Here is a 14,575-nt window from a genome sequence, read left to right as displayed (position 1 = left end):
TCTCGACGTGGAGGAGCAGCGGCTCTACTCTGAGTCCCTCCCAGATGACCGAGCTTCTCACCTTATCTCTAAGGGAGAGCCCAGACACCCTGCGGAGGAAACTCATTTCAGCCGCTTGTATTCGCGATCTCGTTCTTTCGGTCACTACCCAAAGCTCGTGATTTTACTGTTCCTCCTTAAACCAGTGGGGCGTTGCTTCAGCGGTGAGTTCAGGGTCATCGTCCTGCTGGAAGGTGAACCTCCGTCCCAGCCTCAAATCTCTGGAAGACTCAAACAGGTTTCCCTCAAGACTTCCTGTACATTTTGCTCCATTCATCATTCCTTCAACTCCGACCGGCTTCCCAGTCCCTGCTGATGGAAAAAAAACATTCACTGGTGTTCTGATGATGTCCTCTGGATGATGAGAGGTGTTCGTGTTCAGTTTCAGATGCTGCATTGTCCTTAATGGCCAAAAGGTTCTGATTTAATCCTGTCTGACTACAGCACCTTTTCCCACATGTTTGGGGAGACTACAATATGCCATTTGACGATTTACAAACAGTAAGCTTTATTATTGTTATTTTAAGCAACAACCTTTTCCTGCCTAGCTCCGAGCAGCTCATAGTGGTCCTACGGACAGATACTCAGCTCCATCAGGGTTATCTTTGCCCTTCTGTATGATCCTCTGATTAAAGCCCCTTCTTGTTGAATCCATGACGTTTGGTGGACAACCCTCTCTTGGCAAAGTTTGCTGTGGTGGCATCATATTTCCATTTTCTAATAACTGGATTTAGTGGAGCTCTGTGGGAGGTTCAGGGTTCTGGGATATTTTTAATAATCCAGCCCTGACCTGTGCTTCTCCACACCTTTTTCTCTGAGCTGTGTAAAGAATTCCTTAGTCTTTATGATGTCTCTTGCTTGGTGATAGCCCTTACTACTTAGAGGTGTTGATTCCGGTGGCTGTCAGAACAGAGCTTATTTAACACTTAGATTGTTCTTATTTAACTCATGTGGCTTCTGAAGGTAATAGTTGGGGCTTCAAACCTGAGCAGATGAATAAAAACGCATGCAACTTTTTACAGTTTTATATATTTTTCTAATTATTTAAGTTTTTCCCATTTAGCTTCATTCATCTGGAGTATTCTGTGTAAATTTGTAATTCATCACGTGATTAAAATCCATTTAAACTCCAGCTCGTAAGGCAACAAAATGATCCCTAAGGGTGTTGAAAACCATTGCAATCACACTGTAGTGTCAAAATAAATGAAGCGTGGCATCCGGCAGCAGTGCATGTTTCAAACAACCAGCGTTTCCTTAGCGAACGGGGCGTCTCTGTTTACCTGAACAGGAGAATTTCAACAAACCCCACCCCCAGCCGAAGGCCGCATCTCCTTCAGCGGACCAGGACGACGAGCTGCAGAGGATCCTGCTGAGGCGGAGAGGTGCTGTCATGTTCCCGACACACTGACCGTAAGTCCCAGCTGCAGGACGCCATCACAGGTCATTGGGTTACTCTAGAGCAGGGGTGGGCAATCCTGGTCCTCGAGTGCCACTATCCTTCATGTTTTACTTGTTTTTCTGCTCAAACACACCTGATTTAAATCAATGGGTGATTAACAGGCTTCTGCAGAACATGAATTAAACCAGCAGGGAAACAAGTAACACATGCAGGATAGTGGCCCTAGAGGACCAGGATTGGAGACCCCTGCTCTAGAGGTACTTTAACATTCATGTGGTCGCACCTTTCCTGCATCAGTGTCTCGGAGAAAGACACAAGCACAAGATGGTGACCATTCTGAACAAATTATTAAAAGAAAAGAAAGTGACAACACAGCTTGTTAGATTGAATGTTTGCGTCTTTGTACAGGTTTCCACCCTGCAGCGTGAGAGGAGCCACAACACTGATCCATACCAGGATGCGGGCGACAGATTCTTCTTCACAGTCTAAATGATCTTCTCTGCATTTAAATGAGCCGACTGTCCTGTGTGATCCTCAGTACAATCAAATTCATTCTGATTAAATTTGCCCGTTCGAAAAGGAAAAACGGGAGCCGCTTTCGCGTTGGTGAACCGAAACAAAACGTCGCGCGGAACGTTTACACCGACGCCATTTAGTTCCAGTCAAATGAAAGTTATGAACCCTCGCCACCTTTTCAAGGCTCATTCAACTCCTTTTCTAAAAGCACAGTTTTTTTTTGTTTTGTTTGCACTGCGGTGAATAGGGCTGTGAACGTGCAGCCTTGAGCTTTTGGCGAAAGCGAAATATATTTCTATTCACACTGGGTTCGACCTTGTAGCTCCCCAGTGGGCAATTACAGGCCACGGCGGCAGATTTCGTTTTCACCGCTCGTCTGAGTCACTCGGATTTCTTTTTTTTGGGCGGGGGCTCCATTTTATGCTTGGTGCTGCCTCCTCTTCACTGTATTCACCCTTCAGTTGTTCCTCCTGTTGACCTTTAAGTATTTAGTTTAGTCAGAGGTCGAGTCACTTCAAGTACACAGAATCAAACAATGACAGCAACAAAAACGGGAAAATTTCAAAAGACATTTTGAAGGGTGTCAGTGCAGCTTCTGCCCCAAATTCCAACCCAATTTTGTAATAAGACATGTAAAACGAGGAAGACAATAAAGGAAACTGCCGGTGTTCCTATCGTGGTCACCATGGTAACCATACACCTATGTCTCTCACTCCCTGACTGCCAGGTTCATGAGAGGCAGAGCAAAACTGAAAAATAAGCCTCAAACCAGCAGTTGCTATACAAAAACTATAAATCAGATCTTAATATCCTTCTTAAACCCTGAATGACAAAAAAGCTCTGATAGTCACACATGAATTTTTATGTTTTACTATGTTTTAATGTGGGAGATATGACAATTTAAAAAAAAAGCCTTCACTGTCAGATTTGTAGAATATTTTCAGCTGATTATGAGGATATTGGAGTGTACACTCTATAGTCTGGGGGAAATCAAGAAAAAAACATGTTATATAGCAGTGAGAGTCACACTGAGTGAAAGAAGACAAAATACGTGTTTTTATGTATAATATTTAAAGACTTGTAAGAGGTGTGTTTGCACAAGAATTGAAACTTTTAGACATTTCAAAACTTAATGTGAGACATCATCAGTTGTCAATTGAGCAGCCTCTAGAAACGTCTGGAAACATCATGAAACTTAAGCTGTGGTTGTGTAAAAACTCTAAAAGATATCAAAATGTCAGTTCAGACATGTAAAGTTCAACTTTCTTTGACCAGTTTAAACTCTGAATGGCGTTCCTACAGTGAAGTAAGTCTTATCTATAGAGCTCCAAACAGGACTGGGTTTTCTCATGAGTTTCGCCGAAAACCCATTGATCTCCTTTTGTTTTCCATTGTTTTTTTCAGGGTTTGTTTAGAAAATTTTAACAACATTGTGGGATATACCATTACCAAAAGTCACAGTGCACTATTCCCAAATGAGCTTCACGTTTCGGTGTATAATTTGCATCTTTAGTTTCAAAGCTGTGCAATGAGATACAAGACAAGCATTTCTAGCCACCTCTAAAAAAAGGCCAGGAAAATTTAAAAACAGGTTTTAAAAAAAAGGCTTGGGCATAAGTCCATTTATTCTGCATTGTTGTCATTATTGCGCCCGGCTGTGTCACCATGGGAACACAGTTCAACCTCCCAACCAGTTATTTCTACTCTCTCCCTCATTGGGAGGTCACACCCGCACCTGTTAACTTCCACCTCTGTGTCCATCTTCACAAGAGTTATCTGAGTGGAAAGAAATGCTTTGCAGCAAATTCACTTTTTTATTATTATTATTATTAAACTTTCTGAAATGATAGATTCCTGTGCTTTAGTTCTGCAGATTGGCCAAAAACATTAAATCAAGCGTGAGGCCATCTGTTCGACAGCTAAAGCTTGGCGGAAACGAGGGAAAGACAAAAAAAAGGTTTTCCTCAGCCTGATACCACCTGACTGTTGTGGTGGAACCAGGGCCTGTTTTATAAAACCCAGATAAGGGATTAAGCCAAGATTTTCCATTTATCCTGATTTAACTGATCCTGGATTCAGGAAGTTACCATGGAGATTTATTCTGTGCAGTCCAGACATTTAGGAGGCGACCATGTTTACATTCAGTGTTGTGTGCTTTGGGATTTTTTTGATTCTTTTAGCAATAAAATTAAAATTCAGTTTAATAATTTACCTGTTTTTATCATGTTTTCACAAATAAAGTGACTAATTGCTTAAAAAGTGACCAACAGCTTATTGATGTTGAAGTGTGAAAGATGATTAAGTCAGAGTTGAGTTCAACATATACACAGGTGGGTTTCTGGAGTTCCAGAGGTCCCTTTTGTTTTTTAGACGACATGACGGCCGAATGAGCCCTCAGACGGATGAATGTTTCTGACCTGAAGGACAAGTCCGACCCGGCTTTTTCTGCAGGAGCGGCTCCAGTTTTCAGCCAATGCGATGGCACTCCAGTGATCTAACACCACCCTGAATCTCACACGAGATCTTGTGGGATCTGTTCACAGAATGAAACAAACACTTAAAGTCATAAACATCATTGTCTGCCTTTTGTTGACAAACAACAAGAAAACTAATAAAATCTAAACAATAAAATAGACTTTAGACCTTTATTTGAAATTCCACTAAATCCTAACAAGGACTTTTTTTTCATTACATGTCACAGGCAATTTACTTCAAATGTGTTTAACCTAAATGCCTAAGTGCCACAGCATAGGAATGAGGAATCCTTGTAACACATAAAAAACAAGACATAAACAGTTATTATACTGGACAATTTTTAATTCTGATTAGTGATTAGAAATGCTGCGTTACGTTTCTCTGATCAGTTATTTTAACCTAGTGAGTTCTAACAAAGGCAGCTGGATTTCATTTTGATTTCTGAGGACATTTTGTTTCTCCTCAAGGGACTTTTTTTTTCATCCAAGCTGAAAAATACACATTTCCAAACACTCAAGTGTTCGGATTGGGATTTTGTTTGAGTTATCTTTTGAGTTTATTTCGTATTAAGTTCAATTCTGTTATTTTTTGTGTTGTTTCTGTGTTTAGTTTTATGTTAGTTGGTGTTTTGTTGGTGCTCCCTGAGCCCTCTGTGATCCCTGTCATATTCACGGTCTGGTTTTCCCTCGTGTCTGCCTCCTCGTGTTCACCATTGTCTGCAAGGCTTTTTGTTTGTTAGTTTTTGCTGCCACAACAGCCTTTTATTCAGTTAAATAAATCAGTTTTTATTTGAACTCTTCCTGCATTTTGGGTCCAAATCCTCCAACCACCGTGAACCTGACATCAAGTTCTCACGAGCTGCTCCTTTTGTTTTCTCTGCAAGCTGAACTCACATGCAAAGCACTGTCCTTCCCCTCCCTCCTGAGGGTCATTGGGGTTTTTGGTTCCACATAAGAGGTGTTTTGGTCACGTGCAGGAAGGGGAAAATTGGTGTCAAACTGACTGGAGATTTGATTCAGAGCTTAGTTTGATGAATATTTATGTGGAAAGACAAGGATTCCCATCAATCATGGGGCCAAATTGGGAAGAAGCACATCATTCTTTGATATTAACATCAGTTTCATGTGTGGGCAACACTTGGCAGGATTGCTTTAACCTGACTTGTCTCTCCTTCTCAGCCTGACTCATAAGCCAGGCTTTCTCTGACAAGGTGTGGTGAAGTCCAGCTTTCTTCTCTTATCTTGGATGACTGAATCCTACTTTTGTGAAATAGTTTCCTGGTTTGTGCATCAACAAATGTTGCCAAACGTCAACTGAACGTTGGAAAAAAAATAAACCATGAGTCAAAGTCCTCCACGATGACGTCAGAGACCGAGAGTATGAAGATGATTAGTTTAAGGTGCTGCAGGTAGAGCTGGGTCTAGAAACTAGAGAATCCCATTGTTTCTTCCTAAATTAGTAGCTTACAGGGTGTTGCGTCAAAAGCAAACGTTAACTTGAATTTCTAACATGCTGGTAAATCTGAGGGAAAAGCCTGAGCTGCAGCTGAAAGCTCTCTGCAGTCATTCGCAACAGGAGAGAGCTTGAAATTGGTAAGTTTAGGAAATGTCAAGAGTGATTCACAAGACAAGGTGTGTTTTTTTTATTAACCCTTCCCTGACTGCCTGGTTTCTCCTCAGCTTCACCACAGCTGGGTTTAATGTCTTCTCCTCCGTCACGATTCTGTTGTGAACAGAACATGGTGTTGATATTTTCACTCATTTCGAAAAGAAGGAACTTAAACTGAGGGTATACAACATTTTATTTCAGATATCCAGAAGGCCCTCTTCTTCTGCAACCTCACCGCAGGGGTCACCGCAGTAGATCATCTGTTACCAGACCAAGCCTCCAGAAACTGAAATCAAACAGAAACCATCAGCTGTCGTGTAAAAGTATCTTTGGCCACATGTATACTACTCTGGATACTTTTAAAATCAGAGATTCGCTGCTGCATTTTCACCTCCCGTCCACATGCAAACAGTGTTTCTGGTAAGAGAAACTGAGACTTTGAAAAATGCTTCCCAAAATAGGATTTTTTTTTTTAAAGATGGAGTTAAATTTTGTGGACTGGGTTTTTAAAAGCTTGTGGTGGATCCATGTGGACTCAAAATATGAATATGTTCTGAAACAGTGATTTGGTGCATGCCTATAATCACTTTGCACCCTAGAAACCAAAAGAACAACTGAGACGTTTTTTACAGATTTTTTTTTTTTCTTTTTCTAATTTCTGTTTCACAACCCTGTTGTTGGCAAACTTTTAATGTGTGCTAAAATGGTTAATATCAGTGAGAAAATTATAAATGTCTCAAAGGAAAAAACTGTTCTATGAAAATATTTTAGCAAAGCAAAGTGTTTTTTTCTTCTGTGTTTTATTGCATCTGTAATGTCTACTTGCCACCTAGTGGTGCGGCATGGGTATTTCAGTGTTTTTGTTAGAATAATGAACGAAGAAATAAATATTACTTTAAAGAACATCTGGAGGAGTGTAGACTGGGCTTAAAAACCAGGAAAAGAAATTCGGAAATTCAAATCAAAGACTAACCATTGGTTGTTGTGTAACAGTATCTAAGTGTGTTAGACTGGATTTCCCCCTAAAGCCGCAGTCCTGGGGGTGGGGGGTGGGGTTAGTCAGGTATGAGCCGAGGATCAGCCTGTGCCCTTTGAAAACCACAATGACGGTGCTGCTGATTGAGCCACAATGGTGGGCTTCCCTCGTCTTGTTTTGTTTCCCTCGACACCTGGCCACATTTCCCAGACACCTCCTTGAAAGACGGGCTGAAACACGAGAGCCGTGAACTGTGGCCGATGTCCGCCACCATTTGTGTGGCGCCGTTAATTAAAGCTTTAAGCTTCATTTAGCACCGAGGTGCAATTTCCACCTGCACCCCCATCCTCCACCGTCCCCAGTTCGGAGGAAATGTCAGCGCCACTCTGAGTCTCAGCAGCGCCCTTCAAAGAGTCCCCCCCCCCCGATTCTCTCATTCCAAACGCCACTGACACTAATCTGAGGAAGTCCCGCTCACTCATTTGATTCGGGAACAGATTCCGTCTCAGCAGTGGGCCCGTATGAAACGGTAAACAGCCCTTAAGGAGCCCTCTGTAAACTGATAACACGCAGCAAGCGTTCTGTTAAGGCTGAAGGAGCATGAGGATGTGTGGATTATCTTGGGTAACGTCTCGCAGGATCGAGTGTCGGTGAGCAGTCAACCTGCTGGAGTGGGAGGGCGATGAAAACAGAGGAGAAGGCCTTTGTGTGGATTTCGGCGTCTGCCTCCTCATATCCTCTGTGTCTAATGAGGTTGTTCTAGCCGAGGCTGTCCTGGTAAGCCTACGTACGCAAATGTCTTTGATTCCGGGGAGGAGTGACGCCGGTGTCCTTTGGCTCGGCTGCCTGCCTCTTCCTCTCCTCAGTCAATGACGAGCTTGATTTCTTCCCCTGCTCTCCGCTAAAGCCCGCCACACTCGCCGGCTTTAATTATCAGATGGTACACACATCACCATCGAGGCAAAACATACAATTACACGAGCCATGCTGCGTCTTTTTCCTTCCCCCGGCTTCAGCCCCTCTGTCTCATTGACACGCCAACACAATCTAATGTTTTGTTGTTTTGGTCTCTCTTTTTTTTTTTTTTTTGTCCTCTAAGGGACCAGCAATTAGAGAGGTCTTTTTGGTGTGTTGAGGGAACACTTAATTTGACCTATTTTGTCAGTCATTTCATTTATTTTCCCCAAACACAGTAATTGCCTGCTAGGGGGCTTGGTTTGTCCAGCCTCGGTTCGTCTCTCCACGTTTTATTGATTAGAGGCTGTCTTCGCTCGCTGACATTTACAGAAACTCTGGGTGAGAGCTGCCAAGAAGCAGAGTGCAATGCAGACAAAGAATTTATTTTATTTAGCTGCTTAACAGCGAGGGACGTGTGATGTTTGTTTGAAGAAGGAGGCGGCCACTAAACAAAAGGATGTCTAAAAAAGGAAATTTTCTTCAGCTTAGTGATACAGTTGTCTCAGTAAAAGTAAAATAGGAGCCTAACAACAAAACTAATCTGAGGGTTCCTGCATAAAGAAACCCCAACTGTTCTCTGTCATTTCATATCTTCTAACATCCAGAATTTAAGTGGAATCATTCTTGATTATTTTTTTAATACCCTGAACAATTTACTCTTCACAAAAAAAAAAAAAAAAATGCTGCAGGACAAACAGCATACAAAAGAAATTGTTGGCTGCGGTGTGACATTTCTCCTGAAAAGGGCCGGATGTTTTTTTGTGTTAATACCTTGAAACAAGTCAATAAAAGTTGCAAAACTCCATTTATGCATTGATTTCTTTACCCTGTTTTTTCCTTTTTTGGATGCATGGGAGCTGGTGCCTATCTCCAGCGGTCATTGTGAGAGAGGTGGGTGACACCCTGGACAGGTCCTAGACCAAGTTGCAGAACTTTTCAACCAAATCTGCACATTAATTTCAATGTTCTCAGCAGCCATTAAAACAGAACAAACCAGGTTCGCACAGCTGAGTGCTCACTTCCCCCTTTCTTAAAGTTTCTTCTGAAACTTTACAGAAAACAAATTTACCATGTTTTTCCCGTATGATCACATCATTCTTTGAATGTGTTGACAGTGTCCCAAAACCATACGGGAAACATGAGCAAAACATTTCATTTTGGGTGTTAACTTAGTTAAATTTTAATTTTTACATGTAAAAATGGGATTTTCTGCATCATCTTTTTTTGGTTCCAAATTCACACAGAAAACATGTTTCACATATGTCACCTGAATTTAAAACATGAAAACATTCTATTTCCACTTATGAAGTTCATGAGGGTATTTTTTTTCCTGTAAAGGAATGATCAGATTTGTCTTGATCGAAGCTCTTGTCACCACTGGAGAATCAGATTTTTAATTCGGACCGGACTGATCCACAGCAGTGGATTGCTGCCAACTTAAAACAACTCCTATCTCAGAAATTTCTCAGTGTGAAAGACATTTTATAAACCTTTACATCGCCGTCAATTTTGCATCATATATTTTTTTAAACACAGAATTCTGGGAGTATTGTATTCGCAAGCACTAACAGCAGCAGCTAGCTGTAGCACTCCTGATCCAGCCTGGGGCACCTCTGGGACAAATATTCAAACGATTCTGTTGGAATAACCACGAAATGTGAACATACCAGCAGTGAAATGTGTATAAAATATCACTATCTGCTTTATCTACAACAGGTAGGATATTTATTGTTCGTATCCCTTCAACAGAACCCCAGTTCAAAGCATCTTTAAGCGAGGGTTTTTAAACTGAGTTGACTCTGTGCTTACCAACAAACTCACAGCAGGCCCATTATCACAGATGGATGTCAGGTGCACAAAGCACTTGTGGGGCTCCATTTTTTTTACTCCTAGAAATTAAGGTTGTAACATCAACCACACAGGGTTCTTTGGCCAATGTTATCTGTGCTGATCCAATATTAAAATTTACTCATTTCTGCTAAAACAGCCTCAAGTAGGCATTTAAGGAACTCTAGATTATTTTAATTAATTTTTTTTTAGCTCCAGAAGTTGCAGCATGATCACGAACGAGCCTGGCACATCCGCCAGCCGGCTGTCAGCTGGTTAAATTCATTCGATCTTGGTAACTACGCCAAGGCCAGGGTTCAGTTACGATACCAAATGAATCATAATCTATTCATGGACAACAGGGTCCAGAAAAAGCGACGGGAGTGAAGGCACACAATAACGGTAACTGAACAGAGCAGAACAAGCCTGTTTGTTCTCTGTCTCTGAAAAGCTTCTGCTTACAAACAATTCGTAGTGTTTAAATAGTCCTTTTCCCTTCACAAACGTCATCAAGCTAACTGAAATAACAGATTAGATTTAGTTTTTATTCTTATAGGATTACGGGCATCTGGAGATTCAGTCAAGCTTTACAGATGCGCGCAGGCGGCCTATAAACAGTGAAAAGTATGTGGTAGGTTTTAGGGACATAAAGTAATCACTGTTGATTGGTTGCACCTTTCATGTAAAGGATGTGATGAACTCAATGCCACCTTCTCTGCTGAGACATTCTGTAAAAACCAAAGCCTCACAAAGAGGTGCAGTTGTTGTGTAACCTGCTTCATCTGTATCACTTGCCCAGAGATGCATCGAGGAAAGTCCAAACAGAAAAATCCAATGAAGTTCTCCAATTAAAAAAAGGATCTGGGGTTAGCGTATAATGGAATTAAACCCCTTCACACTGTAACCCCTGTAAAAAAAAGGGTCTCTGTATATAACCTGAGCCCTTTTTGAACCCGTATTTTTTTTTTTTAAAGTGAATACAAACAGCCCCCTTTTTGTCTGCGCTGCATGTGAGGCAGATGCTGCTCCGGGCCTCTCCTCTCTTTCAATCAATTCCCTCGCAAACTGAAGAGCCATGAGAGGGATCAGCAAGGGTCCTGACCAGTTATGAAGAGGGCCTTTTGCTGGCGGCTCTCGCGAAGACAGGAGGCGAGGCTTTGTTGGACAACATCGCCTCTCGGCTCTGTTCTTCGCCGTTCCTCCTCCCACGGCTTCTCTTCTGGCTGAACTCATTCCGTTTCTGCACACCTTCTGCTGGATAAAGAAGCCCAGAGATCCTTCTCTGACATTCTTCGACACGTCAGGGATGTTGGTGCCTGTAAACTGATCATATGAATCTACGGAAAGTTGATTTATTCGTTTCATAACCGTTTGAAGGCCTCGTCAACACTACTTAAAAAAAAAGACATTTTTTCTCTTTGTTTCTAAAAGAATTCTCTTCCCACTCTTCTTCCGAAAAACGCTGAAATACCCCGACCACACCACTAGGTGGTCTACACTGACGAAGAACACAGAAACCGTTCTTAGCTTGGCTGAAGATTCTCCTAAACTTTTTTTTTTATTTTTGCTTTGATACCATTTACAAGAAGGTAATGGCTATCCCTATAAACTGCAGAACAATCAAATTCTAATGGTGGCAGGATGTGGGAAAAAAATGATTCAAATGAAGTAAAAATGACTGAAAACGACTTCATTGTTGTTTTGGTTTTTAGTTGGTATGTATAAAATAGGCTCCTATGCCATTGTTTTTGAAAAACTGCATGTGTTGTGTCCACACTGATCCATTAGCATCATTAATTTGGAATGCCTTTTTTTAAAATAAGACATTCCCATCTCTTTAAGTACTGTATATTACATTTTCTTATTTAAAAACTCTAATTGTGTGTGGACGGGAGGTGCAAACGCAGCAGAAAAACTCTGTTTTTTTTTTTTTTAAATCTCTGTTTTGGTGTGGATGGGTTCAAAGTCTGGTAGAATTGTTTTTACTTTAAATTAAAAAAAAAAGAAAAGTTAGATTCAGTCTCCTCAGGCCATGTCTGACACATTTCACTCTGCTGTGGCGGGCAGCTCCTGTGGGGTTTCAGGGAACAGTGGAGGGGAGTGTTTCTCCTTGTAGACTGTGGACAAGACAAAAAAAAAATCAGAAAATCAGCACACACTTAAAAAGCTGGACCCGAGCCGTCTTTCATAAACTGGCTAAAAATCACTTTTCTGTTGAGGCTGAACCTCTTCTTCAGCTCGGGGGGCTTTGAATGTAACAACACCAACAGTAAACACAGATAAAGATGCTGAATAAATGTGGCTGATGGCAGCTGATTACACACAGACGTGTGCTCATCTCTCATTAACCCTCTGGTGTCCCCGCCTGCTTTTTGAGAAAACGATGGATGGGAAAGTATTTGTCCTTGGGTGTAATTAGGTGTCCAATTAACAGATTCAAGGTAGGGGGTTTTCATTCTTCCACTCACACACACAAATACACATTTGTATGATTCCTTACACAGTGTCCTTTCACATCCAGCGCTGTGAGAGGGAGATGTGCGTGTTCTCAAGCGCAGACATTACTACCTCTCTTTCTCTGGCTTTGTGTGGCCTCTTTTTCTCTGTCCAGCTAAAAGGAGACAGGGAGGAGCATTAAAAAAAAAATCCTACCTAGGATTCCCTGTTGGGCCAGTTCTTCTTCTATAGAAATCAAACGGTTGTATTTAGTCATCCTCTCAGCACCACTCAGACCTCCCAGTTTGACATATTGCAGGCCCAGACCCACAGCCTGAGGAGAAGAAAAGCTGCAGTGAGGCGCAAAAAAAAGACTTTTCTAAACAGTTTCATCCTGAACCAGTTCCTCACATTTCCACATTTTTAGATCTTGAAAAAGAAAGGTCAGCTGTTTCCAGAGCAGCACTGCCTCTGCTGCTGTCCTAAGCTTTGGAAGGCAATGATCACGGCTAGCCACAAACAATCAACTGTGTGAAAACTATAAGTAACACAAGTCTTTGTTCGTCACACGTGACGGCTTTTATTAGTCTACAGTGTTATCTCTACAGTGTTATCTCCTTTGGGGGTTTTTGTAGGAACTATGACAAGTAAAAAAAAAAAACAACCTTTACTTTCAGTTTTGAATTCTGCACTCAGATACACTGGGTGAAAGGGGACAAGAACGCCCATGTTTCGTTGTATAAAGTGTTAAGGAGATGTAAGGTCTGTGTGAATAGGAAGAGTTTGCTTTTGCCAAAATTCTGAAAAGCTTAGGCAGATCAAAAGTTAGTGTGTCACAACATCTGGTTAAATATTCTGTGGCGAAATCGTCAGAATTCATTAAAACTTAAAGTGCAATTGTGTAAAAATGTTTCTTCAGACATGTAAAAGCCAGCTTCCTGTGACGCATTTAAACTTTAAATTCTGTTTACTGAAAAGCTATAAAGTGCCAAATATGACTTTTTCTCACTTGTTGTTTTTGCTTTGTTAAAATTATATTGTTCTGTATATGGAAATTTTGCAACTTCTTCCTGAGTTGAATTTAGTTATTTTTTTGCAAATTTTGTCTATGGCTACAAAAAGCTATAACACAATATCCACAATAGAGCTGCATGTTTTGACATATTTTTGTTTGGGGTTTTCCAAAGTTGCAAGGGGAGTAGGAAATCAAAAACGGTGACCAAAACGGAAAAATAATAACAGTAAGAAGAAAGCAATAAAACAATAATAAATGTGATTCAGGGCTTTTGCGTTCATTATACACTTTCTCAAAATGCCTTAGTGTAGGAAATCTGTGGATTTCATTTACTACTGTACAAAATTTTCTTTCTAAATAAAACGAGGCTGAAAACCAGCTTGGCGTGGCATTAAGTTCTGTCATGAAAGGAGAACTGCACTGTAAATCCACACAGGACTAGAACAGGTGACTACAAGACCTCTACAACAAGTGTCGATCAAAGCTGCAAGTTAAAAGTTTATTATACGTGAAAATTATACAATATAAATGAGCTCAGTACTCAGGAGAAATGGGAGGCACCTGAGCTAAACTCCAAGTGATGTTGCAAAAGGTCTGAATGCGATATGTCAGTATGGTTATTTTTAATAAATTTACAAATTTGTATAAAATTCTGATATCACTTTGTCATTATGGGATACTGAGTGTAAATTATTGAGGACAAAAGGATTTTAAATGATTGTAGCACCAGGCTACAACATAACAAGACAAAAGTGAAGGGGGTCTGAATACTTTCTGTTTTATGGGTGTTTCAGGATTTGATGAGTGCCATAATGTTCTTTTGACAGTTCTTCTGAGCCTTCATCCGACACAGTGGGCAGAATTGTTTCAGAGCTCATAAACAGCCCACCAAAACCGGAGAGGTGCTGGAGAAAACTATAAAATCTTCAAACTTACCATGTCTGAAAAAGATGCATCTGCGCAGGGTTCACTGCACACTGTTCCCATCAGCACCGAATCTGCATGGTAAATATATAAACATATATACTCAGACACACAGTCAGCACTAATCAGAATTCACCAGAGCAGCAACATTTTCATCTTAATAAAATTGTGGATTTTAGAATTAAAAAAAGCATAAGTATCAGGCCCTCAGCTGAAACAATGAGTAACACCATTTGCTTTCTCAGGTCTTCATATACAGGTGCTGGTCATAAAATTAGAATATCATGAAAAAGTAGATTGATTTCAGTAATTCCATTTAAAAAGTGAAACTTGTATATTATATTCATACATTACATACAAACTCATATATTTCAAATGTTTATTTCGTTTAATTTTGATGATT

General features: G+C 40.8%; 2 protein-coding genes across 2 annotated transcripts in view; one reads left to right on the top strand and one right to left on the bottom strand.

Annotated features, from left to right (window-relative positions):
• Nucleotides 1–4,586, top strand: part of shtn1 (shootin 1) — a 36,766-nt gene extending 32,180 nt beyond the window's left edge. Inside the window, exons 15-16 of the mRNA XM_017421645.3 lie at nt 1,328–1,449; nt 1,847–4,586. Of these exons, the coding sequence (XP_017277134.1) occupies nt 1,328–1,447 (120 nt within the window). The 3' untranslated portion in view covers nt 1,448–1,449; nt 1,847–4,586. The remainder of the gene's footprint in view (nt 1–1,327; nt 1,450–1,846) is intronic.
• A 6,726-nt stretch (nt 4,587–11,312) lies between these two features.
• Nucleotides 11,313–14,575, bottom strand: part of eno4 (enolase 4) — an 18,928-nt gene continuing 15,665 nt past the window's right edge. Inside the window, exons 11-13 of the mRNA XM_025007105.2 lie at nt 14,185–14,246; nt 12,450–12,567; nt 11,313–11,914 (exon numbers count right to left, since the gene is read on the bottom strand). Coding sequence (XP_024862873.1) covers nt 11,844–11,914; nt 12,450–12,567; nt 14,185–14,246 — 251 coding nt within the window. The 3' untranslated portion in view covers nt 11,313–11,843. The remainder of the gene's footprint in view (nt 11,915–12,449; nt 12,568–14,184; nt 14,247–14,575) is intronic.

Source organism: Kryptolebias marmoratus, linkage group LG22 (assembly GCF_001649575.2).
Source record: "Kryptolebias marmoratus isolate JLee-2015 linkage group LG22, ASM164957v2, whole genome shotgun sequence".
In the NCBI taxonomy this organism is placed as follows: Eukaryota; Metazoa; Chordata; class Actinopteri; order Cyprinodontiformes; family Rivulidae; genus Kryptolebias; species Kryptolebias marmoratus.
Note: the sequence above shows the minus strand (reverse complement) of the source record. Positions and strands in the feature narration are given on the sequence as shown.